General features: G+C 41.7%; 4 protein-coding genes across 4 annotated transcripts; all 4 read right to left on the reverse strand.

Moving 5' to 3' along the window:
* Positions 1-413: 413 nt before the first annotated feature.
* On the reverse strand, positions 414-4391 carry LOC130191853 (late histone H2A.L3). Its single transcript, XM_056411578.1, has 2 exons — positions 3879-4391; positions 414-632 (listed from the first exon to the last, which is right to left on the reverse strand). Exon 1 carries the CDS (start codon positions 4389-4391, stop codon positions 4008-4010), a length of 384 nt encoding a protein of 127 aa, XP_056267553.1. The 3' UTR covers positions 414-632; positions 3879-4007.
* A 4396-nt stretch (positions 4392-8787) lies between these two features.
* Positions 8788-9592, reverse strand: LOC130191852 (histone H1-like). The gene has a single exon (XM_056411577.1). The coding sequence runs from the start codon at positions 9590-9592 to the stop codon at positions 8963-8965; it is 630 nt and encodes a 209-aa protein (XP_056267552.1). The 3' UTR covers positions 8788-8962.
* Positions 9593-11973: 2381 nt separating this feature from the next.
* Positions 11974-12391, reverse strand: LOC130191856 (late histone H2A.L3). The gene has a single exon (XM_056411580.1). It carries the CDS (start codon positions 12355-12357, stop codon positions 11974-11976), a length of 384 nt encoding a protein of 127 aa, XP_056267555.1. The 5' UTR covers positions 12358-12391.
* An 840-nt stretch (positions 12392-13231) lies between these two features.
* LOC130191855 (late histone H2A.L3) lies at positions 13232-14869 on the reverse strand. The gene has a single exon (XM_056411579.1). It carries the CDS (start codon positions 14833-14835, stop codon positions 14452-14454), a length of 384 nt encoding a protein of 127 aa, XP_056267554.1. The 5' UTR covers positions 14836-14869; the 3' UTR covers positions 13232-14451.
* Between the last annotated feature and the right edge of the window lie 1060 nt (positions 14870-15929).

The raw sequence follows: 15929 nt of genomic DNA on the forward strand, positions 1-15929 counted from the left end.
ACACAACACACTCTAACAACAACACAACACTATAACAACAACACAACACACTAACAACACAACACACTATAACAACAACACAACACACTAACAACAACACAACACACTAACAACAACACAACACACTATAACAACAACCTAAATATAATAATAAATAACATAACAACACATTATAACAACAATATACACTAATAATAACACAAATTAACAACAATAAATATAATACACACTAAATAATAACACAACACACTATAACAATAACAATACACATTAATAATAATAACAACACAAATAACATAATAACAACTAACAATACAATAATAACAACACTAACAATAACACTAATAATAACAACAACACACTAACAACAACACAACACACTATAACAACAACACAACACACTATAACAACAACACAACACACTAACAACAACACAACACACTATAACAACAACACAACACACTATAACAACAACACAACACACTCTCTATATATATATATACTTATATAGTGGACGGGAGACGTCATCACAGGTTTGTGATAAGTATATAAGTATATACACAGCAGCTGTTTGGTTTCTGGGTAATGAGATGAACTCTTCTGATTTTCCATCATCGCCTCGTTGAGTTTCTCTTGGAGACAAAACACAGTGTACTAGTAAATATATATATATATAATACACATATATTTATTATATATACATGTACATGTATTGAATATACATTTATTATATATAAGTATATATAAGTATATATTTATACATATACTTATATATATATAATTATAAGTATATATATACTTATATAAGTATATATATACACTTATAAATATATAAGTATATATATATATTTATATAGTGGATGGGAGACGTCATCACAGGTTTGAATATATTATATATTATGAATATGTATACATATATAGATGTATACATATTAGGGCTGTCAGTGTTAACGTGTTAATCTATGCGATTAATTTGTCCGCGTTAACGCACAAAAATATTTTAACGCAATTAACGCAACTTTGTTTACTTCCGGTGTTCGTGGATGAATCAGTCGGGTTTCCTCCTGCTCCTCCTTCCTCCCGTCTCCCCCTCTGATACACAGAGGAACGGAGGGGCGACGGATCGGGTAATGCGGCTCGGAAAGAACTCGTCACACGAAACCTTCAACGTGATTGGTCAATCCGTTTGTCTGTCAACATTTAGCGAAAAAACAACCAATGAACACTCAGTAAATCACAAAGGACCTCCCACCTCACAGGTAAGGCTCATTAGCAGCCTGTCAGTCAGAGAGCAGAGAACACGGCACCAGGACAACTGAGGCTCATTTCAGAGCTGAGATTGTTCTGGAATGTTTGATGTAGAACACGTGGGTATGTGTCACATGCAAACACCTTTAAAAGGTGAATTTAAATTTTTTTGTAAAATGGAGACATGAGCCCAGCCTCCAGAGGGTTAACGTGACATATTTGAATGTCAGTCAGTTACCAAGGCCACTGGTTCTGCTGCTCAGTGTTAAAGATGACAGAACCAATGGGGTCTCAATATACTTCTTTTTTTTACTAATCTGATGTTTCACTGAAGAAACGATTTATCATCCATGATATTAAATACCTCGCTGGCACTTTATAGGTAGGAGCCTCTTTGAAAACACAGCTCTGTGTGAAGTTTGGTCTTTAAAAAGAAAAAAAAGAAGAAAACAAACTTTTAATCACGATTAATGAATTTCAAAATGTGCGATTAATTAGTTAATTTTTGTTAATCAATTGACAGCCCTAATATATAAATATATACAAATTTATACATATGTGTATATAGATCTATACTTATACACTACCGTTCAAAACTTTGGGATCACCCAGACAATTTCGTGTCTTCTATGAAAAATCACACTTTTATTTATCAAATGAATATAAAATATAGTCAAGACATTGACAAGGTTAGAAATAATGATTAATATTTGAAGTATTAATTTTGTTCTACAAACTTCAAGCTCAAAGGAAGGCCAGTTGTATAGCTTATATCACCAGCATAACTGTTTTCAGCTGTGCTAACATAATTGCACAAGGGTTTTCTAATCAGACATTAGTCTTCTAAGGCGATAACACAATGTACCATCAGAACACTGGAGTGATGATGAAATGGGCCTCTATACACCTCTGGAGATATTTCATTAGAAACCAGACGTTTCCACCTAGAAGAGTCATTTACCACATTAACAATGTAGAGTGTATTTCTGATTAATTTAATGTTATCTTTATTGAAAAAACTGCTTTTCTTTGAAAAATAGTCATTTCTAAGTGATCCCAAACTTTTGAACGGTAGTGTATGTGTATATATAGAGATGTATACTTATATACAACTCCTTATTATCAGGCTGCTCTATAAGTCTCTTAGGTCAACTCGTTATTATCAGGCTGCTCTATAAGTCTCTTAGGTCAACTCCTTATTATCAGGCTGCTCTAATAAGTCTCTTAGGTCCCTCCAGTTGATCCAGAATGCTGCAGCTCGTGTTCTCACTAAAACTAAGAACAGAGATCACATCACTCCTGCACTAGCTGCTCTGCACTGGCTCCCAGTAAAATCAAGAATCACTTTTATAATTCTTCTCTTAACCTACAAAGCCTTGATTGGTGATGCACCATCATATCTTAAGGAGCTTGTCGTACCATATTGCCCCACTAGAGAGCTACGCTCACTAAATGCGGGACTACTTGTAGATCCTAGAGTCTTAAAAAGTAGAATGGGAGCCAGAGCCTTTAGTTATCAAGCTCCTCTTTTATGGAACCAGCTTCACCTTCAGTCCGGGAGGCAGACACAGTCACCTCGTTTAAGAGTAGACTGAAGACCTTCCTCTTTGACAGAGCTTATAGTTAGGGCTGAATCAGGTTCACCTGGTCCAGCCCCTTGATATGCTGCTATAGGCTTATAGCTGCCGGGGGACGTTTAGGATGCACTGAGCACCTATCTCCTCTTTTCTCTCCTTAAGGAAGAATGTTCATCTGTCAATCACACGTTACTAACTCTGCTTTCTCCCCGGAGTCCTTGTGACTTCACGTCTCATGGGGTCATCGGACCCTATGAGACGGCATAGATCCTATCTGCTGATGGATCATCGAGGTCTGGGTCGTGGAATTCCTGCTCCTGACTATGCCACTGTCCTGTTGAGACTCCGCCCTCTCCTCCTCCCCACCGCCATCTGCCTGAAGAATCGTGGAGGTCTCCATCGTGGAATATGCCTACTATGAACTATTCATACACTCTGTCATATTCATTGAATGTATTTAACTCTAAATCTGTCCTTCTGGTCACATTACATCTATTGCATCTGTCCATCCTGGAGAGGGATCCTCCTCTGTTCTCTCCTGAAGGTTTCTTCCCTTTTTTTCCGCCTGAAGGGTTATTTGGGAGTTTTTCCTGGTCCGATGTGAGGTTTTGGGGCAGGGATGTCTATGTGTACAGATTGTAAAGCACTCCCAGACAAATTAGATTGGGCTATACAAATAAACTGAATTGAATCCACGAGTTTAAACTGATTTCTGCTCCGTATTTTAAAAACGGAAACAGTGTCAAACCGCATTGCCGCTGTTTGACACTCAGGGGAGTGCAAAAATGTCAACGAACACCGGAAGTAAACAAAGTTGCGTTAAAATATTTTAGTGCGTTAATCGCGGCCACATTAATCGCATAGATTAACGCTGACATCCCTAACATATATACACCCAAGTGTATATACATATATTAAATATACACACAAAATACTTTCATATACGTTACTATATATTCAGCATTATAGCTGCTCAGCAGTAAAATAAAATGTTATAAATAGACCTGTTGTCCATCATTAATACTAAGTGTCTGTTGGGAGAGATGAACTCACAGAACCTCCGTGAACAGCTGTCTGCATTTCACTTATTAAATGATGAATATAGTGTTTCCACCTCGATGATTAAGGATCGCTCTCTAGCGGAGTGCGTGGCTCTTAAAAGAGCCGTTGTTGTTGTTGTGTCTACTTCTTGGCGGCCTTCTCGGTCTTCTTGGGCAGCAGCACCGCCTGGATGTTGGGCAGCACGCCGCCCTGAGCGATGGTCACTCCGCCCAGCAGCTTGTTGAGCTCCTCGTCGTTGCGGACGGCCAGCTGCAGGTGACGGGGGATGATGCGGGTCTTCTTGTTGTCGCGGGCCGCGTTCCCGGCCAGCTCCAGGATCTCAGCGGTCAGATACTCCAGCACCGCCGCCAGGTACACCGGAGCTCCGGCGCCGACACGCCGGGCGTAGTTACCCTTCCTCAAGTGCCTGTGGACACGGCCCACGGGGAACTGGAGCCCGGCCCTGGAGGACCTGGTCTTGGCCTTCGCTCTGGTCTTACCGGCTCCCTTTCCACGTCCAGACATGTCGCAGCTGTTGGTCTCTCAGTCAACTCACAGAGAACAGTGCCCTCACCCCGGCTACACCGGGTCTTTATAACAGTCAGACTGCTCTCTGATTGGTCAACGAGAGCGGAGCTATCATCGGCCAATCAGAGAACTGCTCCGTTCAGCTTCATGTGTTTGCAAAAGACACGTTGATGAAACAAGTTTAAGGATCATTTCTTGCAACACAGGTGCCTTCAGTACCACAACACACACAGGTGTACATTCCTGTGCTACAGTTCATATCAATCATCATAAGCCACAACATAACAAATAACCTCTAACTCATTTAAATACGGCTTTGTTGGTAGGTTACAGACAATTAATTGTCAGAAAGGAAATGTTTGTTTATGAGAAGTAATTTACTAAATACACAAGCCAATATTGTTGACCATGAATTGCATAATAATCTAAAAGCATTACAGTTGTATTTAATGTTTTATTTGACAGCTGTTTGAGGAAATCAAGTTGACTGAGGGAATTTAGTTAATGGCCATAAAGTGATGAACTGTAAATAGGAAGTGGTCTAAAATAGATTCATGTTAAATCAACAATTAATCTTTTAATATATTATAATTATCCCATAGATCAGTGGTCGCACCGAAAAACTCGTCAGTGAAGTTGCGAAAATCAGCAAATCAAAGACCAGGTGATGACTGACAGACGGCCTCAGACTGGCTGTGCTTCTGACCTAACTCCAAGCTCACAGACAGAGTTCAGTCACAGACAGAGCACTGACTGGAGTCACATGACTTGATGGCATTGTGAGGAGCTGAGCTTACATGAGTTGCACTGACTGATCATGTTGTCAGTGTCGTGCTGTAACGTCAGTTGATAAACATTTATGTTGGTAGTTCATCCAGCTGCTCATTGAAATGTTTTTTCTTGTTCATATTGTATGCGGTTAACAAATAATTAACTTTTGTGTTCCTGGTCTCATCCATTTGAACGCTGGACTAGTGTTTTGATTTCATTGAATTAGACCAAATAAAGAGCCTCAAGTCATAAGTCCAGTCTGGACCGTCGTTTCCTCTCAACAGGGAGATCTGAGCGGCCAGGAGGAGGTCAGGGGTCATAGTCTCACCTGGTTGGTGACCACTGCAGTAGATCAGTAAGTCTACTCATGAATGCCTTTTCTGTAGACAATTAGTTTGAAGAATATCCAAGTTTCACTCTGAAGGACATGTGAACAGAAGCATTTATAACAGTTAGCGATGACATCACATTTATAGGAATGTATTCAAACTCTCTATTCACAGTAACAGGGTGTCTACAGGAATAAACCAGTGAAATTTAAGACTTTTTAAGACCACGTCTCAATAAAATTTAAGACCTAACGTATGAAGGAAATATACATTAATCTAAATTAATTAATTCAAACTAAGTAAACACACTGTTCAAAATGAACAGTATGGTGTAATGCAAAAGGATAACACAAATGTCATTGCTGTTGTAAATTATATTTATTAATACAACATTTTCAGAACATTTAGGTCCCATGAACAAATGTCTATAAAATCAAGAAAATATATTTTTTAAAGACGTGCAACATAGTTCCTTTTGAACAAAAAAATCTATAAAATAACATAAATAACATTTCCAGCTGCTTTTAAAATGCAAATACATTTACATAATTGTATGTGTGTGTGTGTGTGAGAGCGTGAGTGAGTTCTTATGTCTCTATGTAATGGATGTTTGTGCACAGGTTCATACGTCTACTCCTGAGCTTTTGTGAATATACTAGGAAAACAATCTTTTTCAAACTATATGAATACAAAAACTTCCAGTTGACATTTGGTCCATTCTCCTGGAAAAACGAAAGAAAAGGCAGACATTAGCCAAACAACAGTCACCACATCTCTTATGACACCACTTCAGATTAATGTCAGACTGGATCAATATGAATGAATACTATTTTTACAAATTAAGCAACGCGAGCCATCTCTTGAGCCTAGTGAACACTATGGAGACATATTGACAGGTAAACAACACTCTACTACCATTCTAAAACTATTTGTGTTAGTCTAATTAATGTGTAGTGCGCCTATGCATACCTGTTATTAACTTGACACGAGTAAAGCTTAACTATATGAAACACATACTCGTATACATGAGGTTAGTTAATACATATATATTTATGTGAGACTTACTTTGAAATGCTGAAGTAGGTCCTGGGCGTGTCACGGCCCATGAGCTCCATAGGATCCTGACTGGACCGGGTCATTTCACCAATAGCGCACATGAAGTCCAGCTGTCTGCTCGCGGTGGTCTGGTCCAGAGTCTCGTCAAACAGAATGAAGAACGCACCGCAGCGTTGGTCTTCGGTGATGAGCTCTTTGTTGCACGGTGCTGGATTTCCTCCGGTGACCATCGTTGTAGCGTTGACGTTGTTGCGGGCGGCGGAGCAGGAGCTAGCGGCGGAGCAGGAGCTAGCCCCGCGGGCTGCTGGCGGCCTTCGCTAGTCTCTGTGCTTCTTGCTCTGCACGTGAGATTCCACCGCTGGAAAGTCTCCCGACACATAACGCAGCTTCAGAAGCATTTCACCGACCGTGACCAGAAACACTCGTTCTTTTCAAGCCGTTGTTGAACTTGCATCCCCCCCATGTTTTCTAAAGTAGCCGATGCTTCATGTTGTCGGGGATGGGACCGAATACGCGGGGCTCCTTTAAGAGAAGGGGCGTGACCCCGGTGACACCAGAGACACCGCAGAGTGACCGGAGCAAAATACGGACCTGGTGGACCAGATTGCCTCATATTCGCAGTGACATGACACCCAAAAAATTTAAGACCAATCCAATCTGAATTTAAGACAATTTAAGACTTTTTAAGGCCTTATTTTTAGGAAAAGCAATGCAAGACTTTTTAAGACTTTTTAATGCCCCGCAGACACCCTGCAGTAAGCTTCCTAGTTTGGAGGTAAAAAACACACAAAGAACACAATCTCCTGTAATGCGTCACAACCAGCAAATAAGAAGCAGGTTTTAAATCTGGAGCCAAAGTGACCATTTATCTATATGCAATAAATACAACATGTCTATAAATGTTGTAAAATCCAGTACGTGTATATTTAATAATATCATTAAGCGCTACGTTGTGTGCATGTCAACATGTCTCTCCATCACAGGACCACCTGTTGCTCAGTCAGTGCGTGTGAGTGGCTCTTAAAAGAGCCGTTGGTTGTCCTCTGGGCTGATCTCAGGTCAGTGGTAGACTATGCGCGCTCCCCGCGGATGCGGCGGGCCAGCTGGATGTCCTTGGGCATGATGGTGACCCTCTTGGCGTGGATGGCGCACAGGTTGGTGTCCTCGAACAGGCCGACCAGGTACGCCTCGCTGGACTCCTGCAGCGCCATGACGGCGGAGCTCTGGAAGCGCAGGTCGGTCTTGAAGTCCTGAGCGATCTCCCTCACCAGGCGCTGGAAGGGCAGCTTGCGGATCAGCAGCTCGGTGGACTTCTGGTAGCGGCGGATCTCCCTCAGAGCCACGGTACCGGGCCTGTAGCGATGGGGCTTCTTCACGCCGCCGGTGGCCGGGGCGCTCTTCCGGGCAGCCTTGGTGGCCAGCTGCTTGCGGGGAGCTTTTCCTCCGGTGGATTTACGGGCGGTCTGCTTGGTTCGGGCCATTGTAGTTTCTAGGTCTGCTCTGTGATCACAGAACAAGGAGGAATGCCCTCCGAGGGGAACAGCGGCTCTATAAAGGAGCTGCCGGAGTCAGGGCGGCGCTGATTGGCCCACACGGGGAGTCACGCGCGCTGTAGCTGCGCTGCTATTGGACCAAAGGACTACACCAATCAAACCGCTCTTCTTCTTCTTCTTTTGATTTTTTTGGCGGATGGCATCCAGTGAACAGTGCATTTCCGCCACCTACTGTCCTGGATGTGTGGACCAGAGAACCCTACCCCCTTACAAAACCAAACAAGTTAAAAACAAAATAAACACAAAACAAAATCAATAAAACTTGTCGTGTTTCTGGTCTGTTGTGTCTTTTGTTGTCTGGATGCCCCCCCCCACTAGGGATTCATATTATAATTCTAAAACAGCTATTTATTAAACAAAATACAGAAACTGTTTTCTCTCATATGCTAATACATTTCCTTAAATACTCATATGCAGCTCTTGTTTTGTCTTATATACTATACATTCACAAAATTAAACAATTAACGCAGTGCAAGAGTAAATAATATTAATATAAGATGAAGTGTATTTGTTTATGTATTAAACTTATTCTGCTTATGTTTTTTACTGTAATCTACGTAGTTTAGGTTAAAAAAAAAATGTTATATTCATAATTGATGTATCTTAACTCTATAAATGAACAAAGTTTACTGTCAATACAAATGCTTATGATATATGCAATATGTTATATTGGCTAGATTTTTTTATATATATTTATGATCAATCGAACCAAATAACTTAGCAGAAGTGTCATCTACGATCGATGACCAAGTTGTTTATCTTGCTTAATCAGACCCTAATAGCAGGACGGAGCTCTTCATGAATGTGTGTGGCTCTTAAAAGAGCCGTTTGGTGCACTCGTGCTGCTCCAAGAGCCGCTTCACTTCCTCTTCGCTGCAGCTCTCTTGGCCGGAGCCTTCTTCGCGGGCTTGGCGGCTTTTTTCGGGGTCACTTTTTTCGGGGTAGTTTTCTTGGGGGTGGTTTTCTTGGGGGTAGCAGGCTTGGCTGCCGGCTTCTTGACGGCCTTCTTTGGGGACTTCTTCACCGCTCTCTTCACGGTCTTCACGGGCGTCTTGGCAGCGGGTTTAACGGCTTTGACGCTCTTCTTCGCCACTTTCGTCTCCGGCTTGGCTTTGGGCGCCGTCTTGGTGATCTTGAAGGAGCCGGAAGCCCCTGACCCGGTAGCCTGGGTCAGAGTTTCGTCAGCCACCAGTTTATTCACCGCGGTGATGATGCGACCCCTGGCCTTCACCACGTCGATGCCTTCGGCGGACAGCGCCTTCTTGATGCCGGGGAGAGAGATCCCTTTTCGTTCCTTGGATTCGGTCACGGCTTCGGTAATCAGCTTCTGGAGGGATGGTCCCACGGAGCGGGCCACCTTCTTCGGTGATTTGGGGGCCTTCGTGGAATTAACAGCCTTCACGGCCTTCACCGCCTTGACCGGTTTCGCCGCCTTCACGGCCTTCGGGGCTTTGGCCGCCGGGGGAGCTGCTGGAGGTTCTTCTGCCATGTCTGCGTGTCTGTGTGTTTGTGTCGTTCTGCCGTCGAGAGGCGGATCTTATAAAGCACATGAGAACCGTAGAGAGTCAACCGGCACCGCCGCTCTGTCGAGCTGATGAAACATGGCGACACTTGTGTTTTCTCTTCCTCCGTTTTGGAGATAAATTCCACACACGAGAACCGTTTTGAAACACAGCCGCTGTTGCGGCAGCGAGAGGACACTTCTCCCTCCACACTGAGGCCGCGTTCGGCTCCGAGGACTCGTTTATTTACCCCCGCGAAGCTTCAAACCTCTCGGATTCACGGTCACTTGGTGCAACTCGCACCGGGTTTCCTCCACATTTGGACTCTAAAAACGGGTAAAAATGTTCCGTGTGGCACGTGACGCCGGCGGTCCGGTTACCGGAGACGCGCGAGGACGCGACGGCACGGAAGTCTCCGCGGTGACGAGGTTTATTTGGTCCGAATCCGAGCAGTTGTCGGCGGCAGTAAACACACAAGTGTGAGCGGTGCATCTGGGCGGTTCCGTCTCAGGTGGACCGGCTGAGCTCACCGGAGCTCCGGGTCTCGTTTTACTGTCACGGTCGTTTTGAGTTTTAGTAAATGCACCGAATAAGTCCCGATGGGACCGCGGGCACAGTCACAGGTGTTTATTGTTATTTACCTCATGTAAAGTGGGTCACTATTAAATGTACATAATGTACTGTATTTATTAACATGAGGTTGTTATCAAACCGAATTAGTCATTACAAGAATAAACATGAAAAACAAACGTAATTTCTATAAATCTTTTCATATAAAACATGTCTGACTTTACGTTTTTAATAACAATAAAGATAATCTAGTGTAATAGTTGTATTGTATTTGCTCTGTGTTGATAGTATTGATGATTCTAGTGTATTTATACTATTCATTATAAAACATTAATATTGAAATTCACCCACTGTTGGACTAATAAAGGTATATCTAATCTAATTAATATTGTATAAACCTAGTATATTTAGTATATGTTTTTATTTAAATGTTATACGTCTTCCTCTCGGCTAACTGGCTCACATATAGAATAGTTTATATTAATGTGCACCGTCTCTTATCAAATAAACCAAAGTAAAAAATAAATACAAATAAAAACTAGGATATAATTATTTTAACAGTGAATTTCATAATAATCCAAATAAAACAGTTTGTTTAATTTTCCTCATACGTTTTGTCAACACACAATAAGTGGTTTCTATAAGTTATATCATGAGTTATATCAGAATCAGAATCAGAATCAGAAACAGTTTTATTGCCAGGAATGTTTTCACAAACAAACGAGGAATTTTTTTTGGTGGAAGGTGCAACATTTGGACATGACAAACAAACAACAATCAACACGACAGAAAGACAACAAATAATGTGAAGTGTTTGGGTGTGTGCTTCAAGTGGTGTGTTTTAGTTAAAGTGCATGTTAAGATAAAGATAATTAACCCATAGATTAATAACTGAAGTTAACGTTAATAATCTGACTGCAGGTGACTTGATGTCGCCACGTTGATGAAACCTCAAAGCTTCAGAACTACCATCATTTCAGAGTTCTGACCACAAATACAATTTATGATAATAAACAGCAGTCCTCCACTCTGAGTCAGTGATCAGGCCCTATAATAATGATAACAAATATACATTGGCATTATATATAATATGGTTCGTCAGTCATGAATCAACTTCCTTTCTTTGGCCTGAACAGTCTTCAAGGACTCGAGAGCTCTGCTGAGCCTGGAGTCAGTTCTGCCTCTACCTGCTCTCATGATACTAACATTATAACTTCTATACGACACCTGCCATAAATATCATGATACTGATACCAGAATTCAATACAATAACTACAATATACCATAACTACGATACTGGTATATTTATCGATACTAGTAATAAATAATCTGTATGGTTCACTTAACAAATGTCAGTAATATTAGTTTTGGCCTAAAGCAGGATATGAATGAAACTACATGGGGCCATCATAGCATTGATTATCCAGTATGAGCCTGTAGTGTCAACAGGATGAGCAGCTGGAGTTGCATCACTTTACACATGCGTGTTTGAGGTGAAACCTGGATGATCGATTTTGATTTCAAAACGGCAATTTCGCCAAAAAGCAGTGTGCAGGTATAAGAAAATATATAATGATGCATGTTACACAAACACACATGATCAGTTGTGCTCCCTACGACTGTGTGTGTCTGACAGATGAGTCAACATGATCAGTGTTCAATATATAACTGTGTGACTTACTCAGATTGTCTAAAAAAATTGAACCTAAATCAAAGTTATACTGTTGTAGTAAGGATCTCTCTAGCTGAGTGCGTGGCTCTTAAAAGAGCCGTTGTTGTTGTGGTGGTGTTTTTGTGTCTACTTCTTGGCGGCCTTCTCGGTCTTCTTGGGCAGCAGCACCGCCTGGATGTTAGGAAGCACGCCGCCCTGAGCGATGGTCACTCCGCCCAGCAGCTTGTTGAGCTCCTCGTCGTTGCGGACGGCCAGCTGCAGGTGACGGGGGATGATGCGGGTCTTCTTGTTGTCGCGGGCCGCGTTCCCGGCCAGCTCCAGGATCTCAGCGGTCAGATACTCCAGCACCGCCGCCAGGTACACCGGAGCTCCGGCGCCGACACGCCGAGCGTAGTTACCCTTCCTCAAGTGCCTGTGGACACGGCCCACGGGGAACTGGAGCCCGGCCCTGGAGGACCTGGTCTTGGCCTTCGCTCTGGTCTTACCGGCTCCCTTTCCACGTCCAGACATGTTGTAGCTGTTGGTCTCTGAGTCAACTCACAGAGAAGAGTGTCCTCCCCTGGCTACACCGGGTCTTTATAACAGTCAGACTGCTCTCTGATTGGTCAACGAGAGCGGAGTTACGATCGGCCAATCAGAGAACAGCTCCGTTCAGCTTCATGTTTGGCCTAGAAAGTGGAGTTTCAGGATAAAACTTCTCAGCTACGAACTTAGATAATTATATACAGTCAATGACAGATTGGATAGATGAAGTCTGATTAAATGCAATGTGTAATTAAGATCTTATGAAAGGCTCAATGTGTAAAATATGGTTTATGTTCAACATTGTCAACGAAATGTGAAGATTAACCTGAAACAAGGACGTTGAAGACTAAAAGTTACTAAGAATATTTACCTTTGTTCAAGTTATTCCACGTCAGCTAAAGGTTATTTAGAATATAAGACACATGATATTTTTTCATGGTAAACTCAGCAAATTATATTAGTATTGTCACAACAATTGAAGACTTTTTAAAAAACATTAATATGTATACTTTGCTAATCAAGGAGTTATTGGATTGAATAACAAACACTATCTTAAATTATTCTCCTGAAATACCTATTTGAGAAAAAACATTAATATATAAATGTAGGGAAACAGCTGTTGATTATTTTTTGTGAAAGTACAAAGTGTTATCATTATTTATCAACTAACGAATGATAAATGACATAAAATAAGAAACGTAAACTTAATATTAATATTGAAATGTAGGGTTCTGCATATTAGTAAAAAAAAGCATACTCTTCAAATGTTTTAAGTTTTCATAAGTCAAATTAAACATACTGGCCATTAATGCAGATTATATAAAACAACAAAAAAGAGCATATTTAAATATTTAACAGATTCATTCAATACAGTTTATTGTATATAGCCCAAAATCACAAACTCCCCTCAGAGGGCTCTACAGTTTGCACACATTGACATCCCTGACCTTTGACCTCACATCAGATCAGGAACAACTATTTTTTTTAAAAAAACTTTCAGGGGGGAAAAAGGTAAGAAACCTTCAGCTAAACAACAGAGGATCAGCAGGGCCATTGGGAAGGATGCTCGGTCTAGACCAGAGGCTAGATGCAGAACCAGCATCAGACCAGCAGGTCCAATGGACCCTATGAGATGTGAAGTCACAAGGACTCAGGAGAGGAAGCAGAGTTAATAATGTGTGATGGAGAGATACACATTCATCCATAAGGAGAGAGGAGAGGAGAGAGGAGCTCAGTGTATCCTAAACATCCATAAGGAGAGAGGAGCTCAGTGTATCCTAAGCGTCCTTAAGGAGAGAGGAGAGGAGCTCAGTGTATCCTAAGCTTCCTTAAGGAGAGAGGAGAGGAGCTCAGTGTATCCTCAGCGTCCTTAAGGAGAGAGGAGAGGAGCTCAGTGTATCCTCAGCGTCCTTAAGGAGAGAGGAGAGGAGCTCAGTGTATCCTAGCGTCCCCCTCAGCCTCTCAGCCTCTAGCAGCATCTCCAGGTCTGGACCAGGTGAACCTGGTTCAGGTCTCACTATCAGACCATCAGGAGGAAAGTCTTCAGTCTCCATGAGGTGACTGTCTGCCTCCAGTGGAGTAAAGTGTGTGTGTATTTGATATTCCTTCATTTGTCCCAGTGGGGGAAATTATATTACGCTACAATAATTTATAGTGAAGGATAACACTATTTTAATAGTTTGTTTTATTGAGGAATTTAAAGTTGTTTGATCTTTGTTATAAAGTGAGGAGGACGTACAGGAAAATAAACCATAAAAACGTAAAGGATTTCAATTTTAGAATTATTTGTTCAAATTGAGTCTGAAGAATTTGAGTTATAAATCCATCATGTTTTAGTCCTTTGATTACTGTGATTAATTGGATGTTGGCTTTTCATTTCACTATTATTTAAACAAGTATACCCAGATAGTTAAGGTTTGCACAATGAATTGTTTAAACTGGTTAATGAGGATTATAATTGATAAATGGATAGATAATTGTAAGTAAAATAAAATCTAGTCATTAAATGATAAAGGATATCTCTCTAGCGGAGTGGTGGCTCTTAAAAGAGCCGTTGTTGTTGTGGTGGTGTTGTTGTGTCTACTTCTTGGCGGCCTTCTCGGTCTTCTTGGGCAGCAGCACCGCCTGGATGTTGGGCAGCACGCCGCCCTGAGCGATGGTCACTCCGCCGAGCAGCTTGTTGAGCTCCTCGTCGTTGCGGACCGCCAGCTGCAGGTGACGGGGGATAATGCGGGTCTTCTTGTTGTCGCGGGCCGCGTTCCCGGCCAGCTCCAGGATCTCAGCGGTCAGATACTCCAGCACCGCCGCCAGGTACACCGGAGCTCCGGCGCCGACACGCCGGGCGTAGTTGCCCTTCCTCAAGTGCCTGTGGACACGGCCCACGGGGAACTGGAGGCCGGCCCTGGAGGACCTGGTCTTGGCCTTCGCTCTGGTCTTACCGGCTCCCTTTCCACGTCCAGACATGTTGTAGCTGTTGGTCTCTCAGTCAACTCACAGAGCAGAGTGTCCTCACCCCGGCTACACCGGGTCTTTATAACAGTCAGCCTGCTCTGTGATTGGTCAACGAGATCGGAGCTATCATCGGCCAATCAGAGAACTGCTCCGTTCAGCTTCATGCGTTTGAAAAAGACATGTTGATGAAGCAAGTTTAAGGATCATTTCTTGCAACACAGGTGTCTTCATTAGGAGCCTTTTGTACCACAACACACACAGGTGTACATTCCTGTGCTACAGTTTATGAATCATCATAAGCCACAACATAACAAATAACCTCTAACTCATTTAAATACGGCTTTGTTGGTAGGTTACATACAATTAATCGTCAGAAAGGAAATGTTTGTTTATGAGAAGTAATTTACTAAATACACAAGCCAATTGTCTAACATCAAGAACCAGATTAAAAACAATAACTTCTTCAGCGGAAGTATTAATATTGACCATGAATTGCATAATAATCTAAAACCATTAAAGATGTATTTAATGTTTTATTTGACATGTTTGAGGAAATCAAGTTAAATTACATGACATGTCACTTAGGAGACGCTTTTATCCAAAGCGACTTAAAATAAGTGCATCAACCTAGAGTACAAACTAAGAAGAATAAAGAAAGTAACATTTCCTCAACATAGTCAAACTACAAAAGTACCATAATAAGAGCTATTTAAGAGCCACCGAAGTTATAATCTGTGTTTTAATTCAGATAGTCAGAAAAGATGTGTTTTTAGTAGTGCTGTGAAAAATAACTGTTAATTAAATTACAGGTTTAACTAGTTTTTCTTTTTTAACGCAAGACCCATTTTGACCCAGGAAAAACCCTGAATGTATACATGGGACTAATCATGATTAATCCACAGAAACCTGTGATTAAAAATTGTAATCGTTTCACAGCCCTAATTTTTAGTTTCGGGGTGAAGCTGTAGAGACTTCCTGCTGTCCTGGTGTCAGTGGGGAGCTCATTCCTCCAATCAGGAGCCAGGATAGCAACAGTTGACTTTGAGGGAATTTTTGTAACAAACAATAAACTGTTCATAGGATGTAGTCTAAAATTGATTTAGCTA

This window comes from Pseudoliparis swirei, chromosome 3 (assembly GCF_029220125.1).
Source record: "Pseudoliparis swirei isolate HS2019 ecotype Mariana Trench chromosome 3, NWPU_hadal_v1, whole genome shotgun sequence".
Taxonomy (NCBI): Eukaryota; Metazoa; Chordata; class Actinopteri; order Perciformes; family Liparidae; genus Pseudoliparis; species Pseudoliparis swirei.

Excerpts from the sequence above, each read along its gene's own strand:
- LOC130191855 (XM_056411579.1), bottom strand. The coding sequence starts at position 14,835 with ATGTCTGGACGTGGAAAGGGAGCCGGTAAGACCAGAGCGAAGGCCAAG.
- LOC130191853 (XM_056411578.1), bottom strand. The coding sequence starts at position 4,391 with ATGTCTGGACGTGGAAAGGGAGCCGGTAAGACCAGAGCGAAGGCCAAG.
- LOC130191856 (XM_056411580.1), bottom strand. The coding sequence starts at position 12,357 with ATGTCTGGACGTGGAAAGGGAGCCGGTAAGACCAGAGCGAAGGCCAAG.
- LOC130191852 (XM_056411577.1), bottom strand. The coding sequence starts at position 9,592 with ATGGCAGAAGAACCTCCAGCAGCTCCCCCGGCGGCCAAAGCCCCGAAG.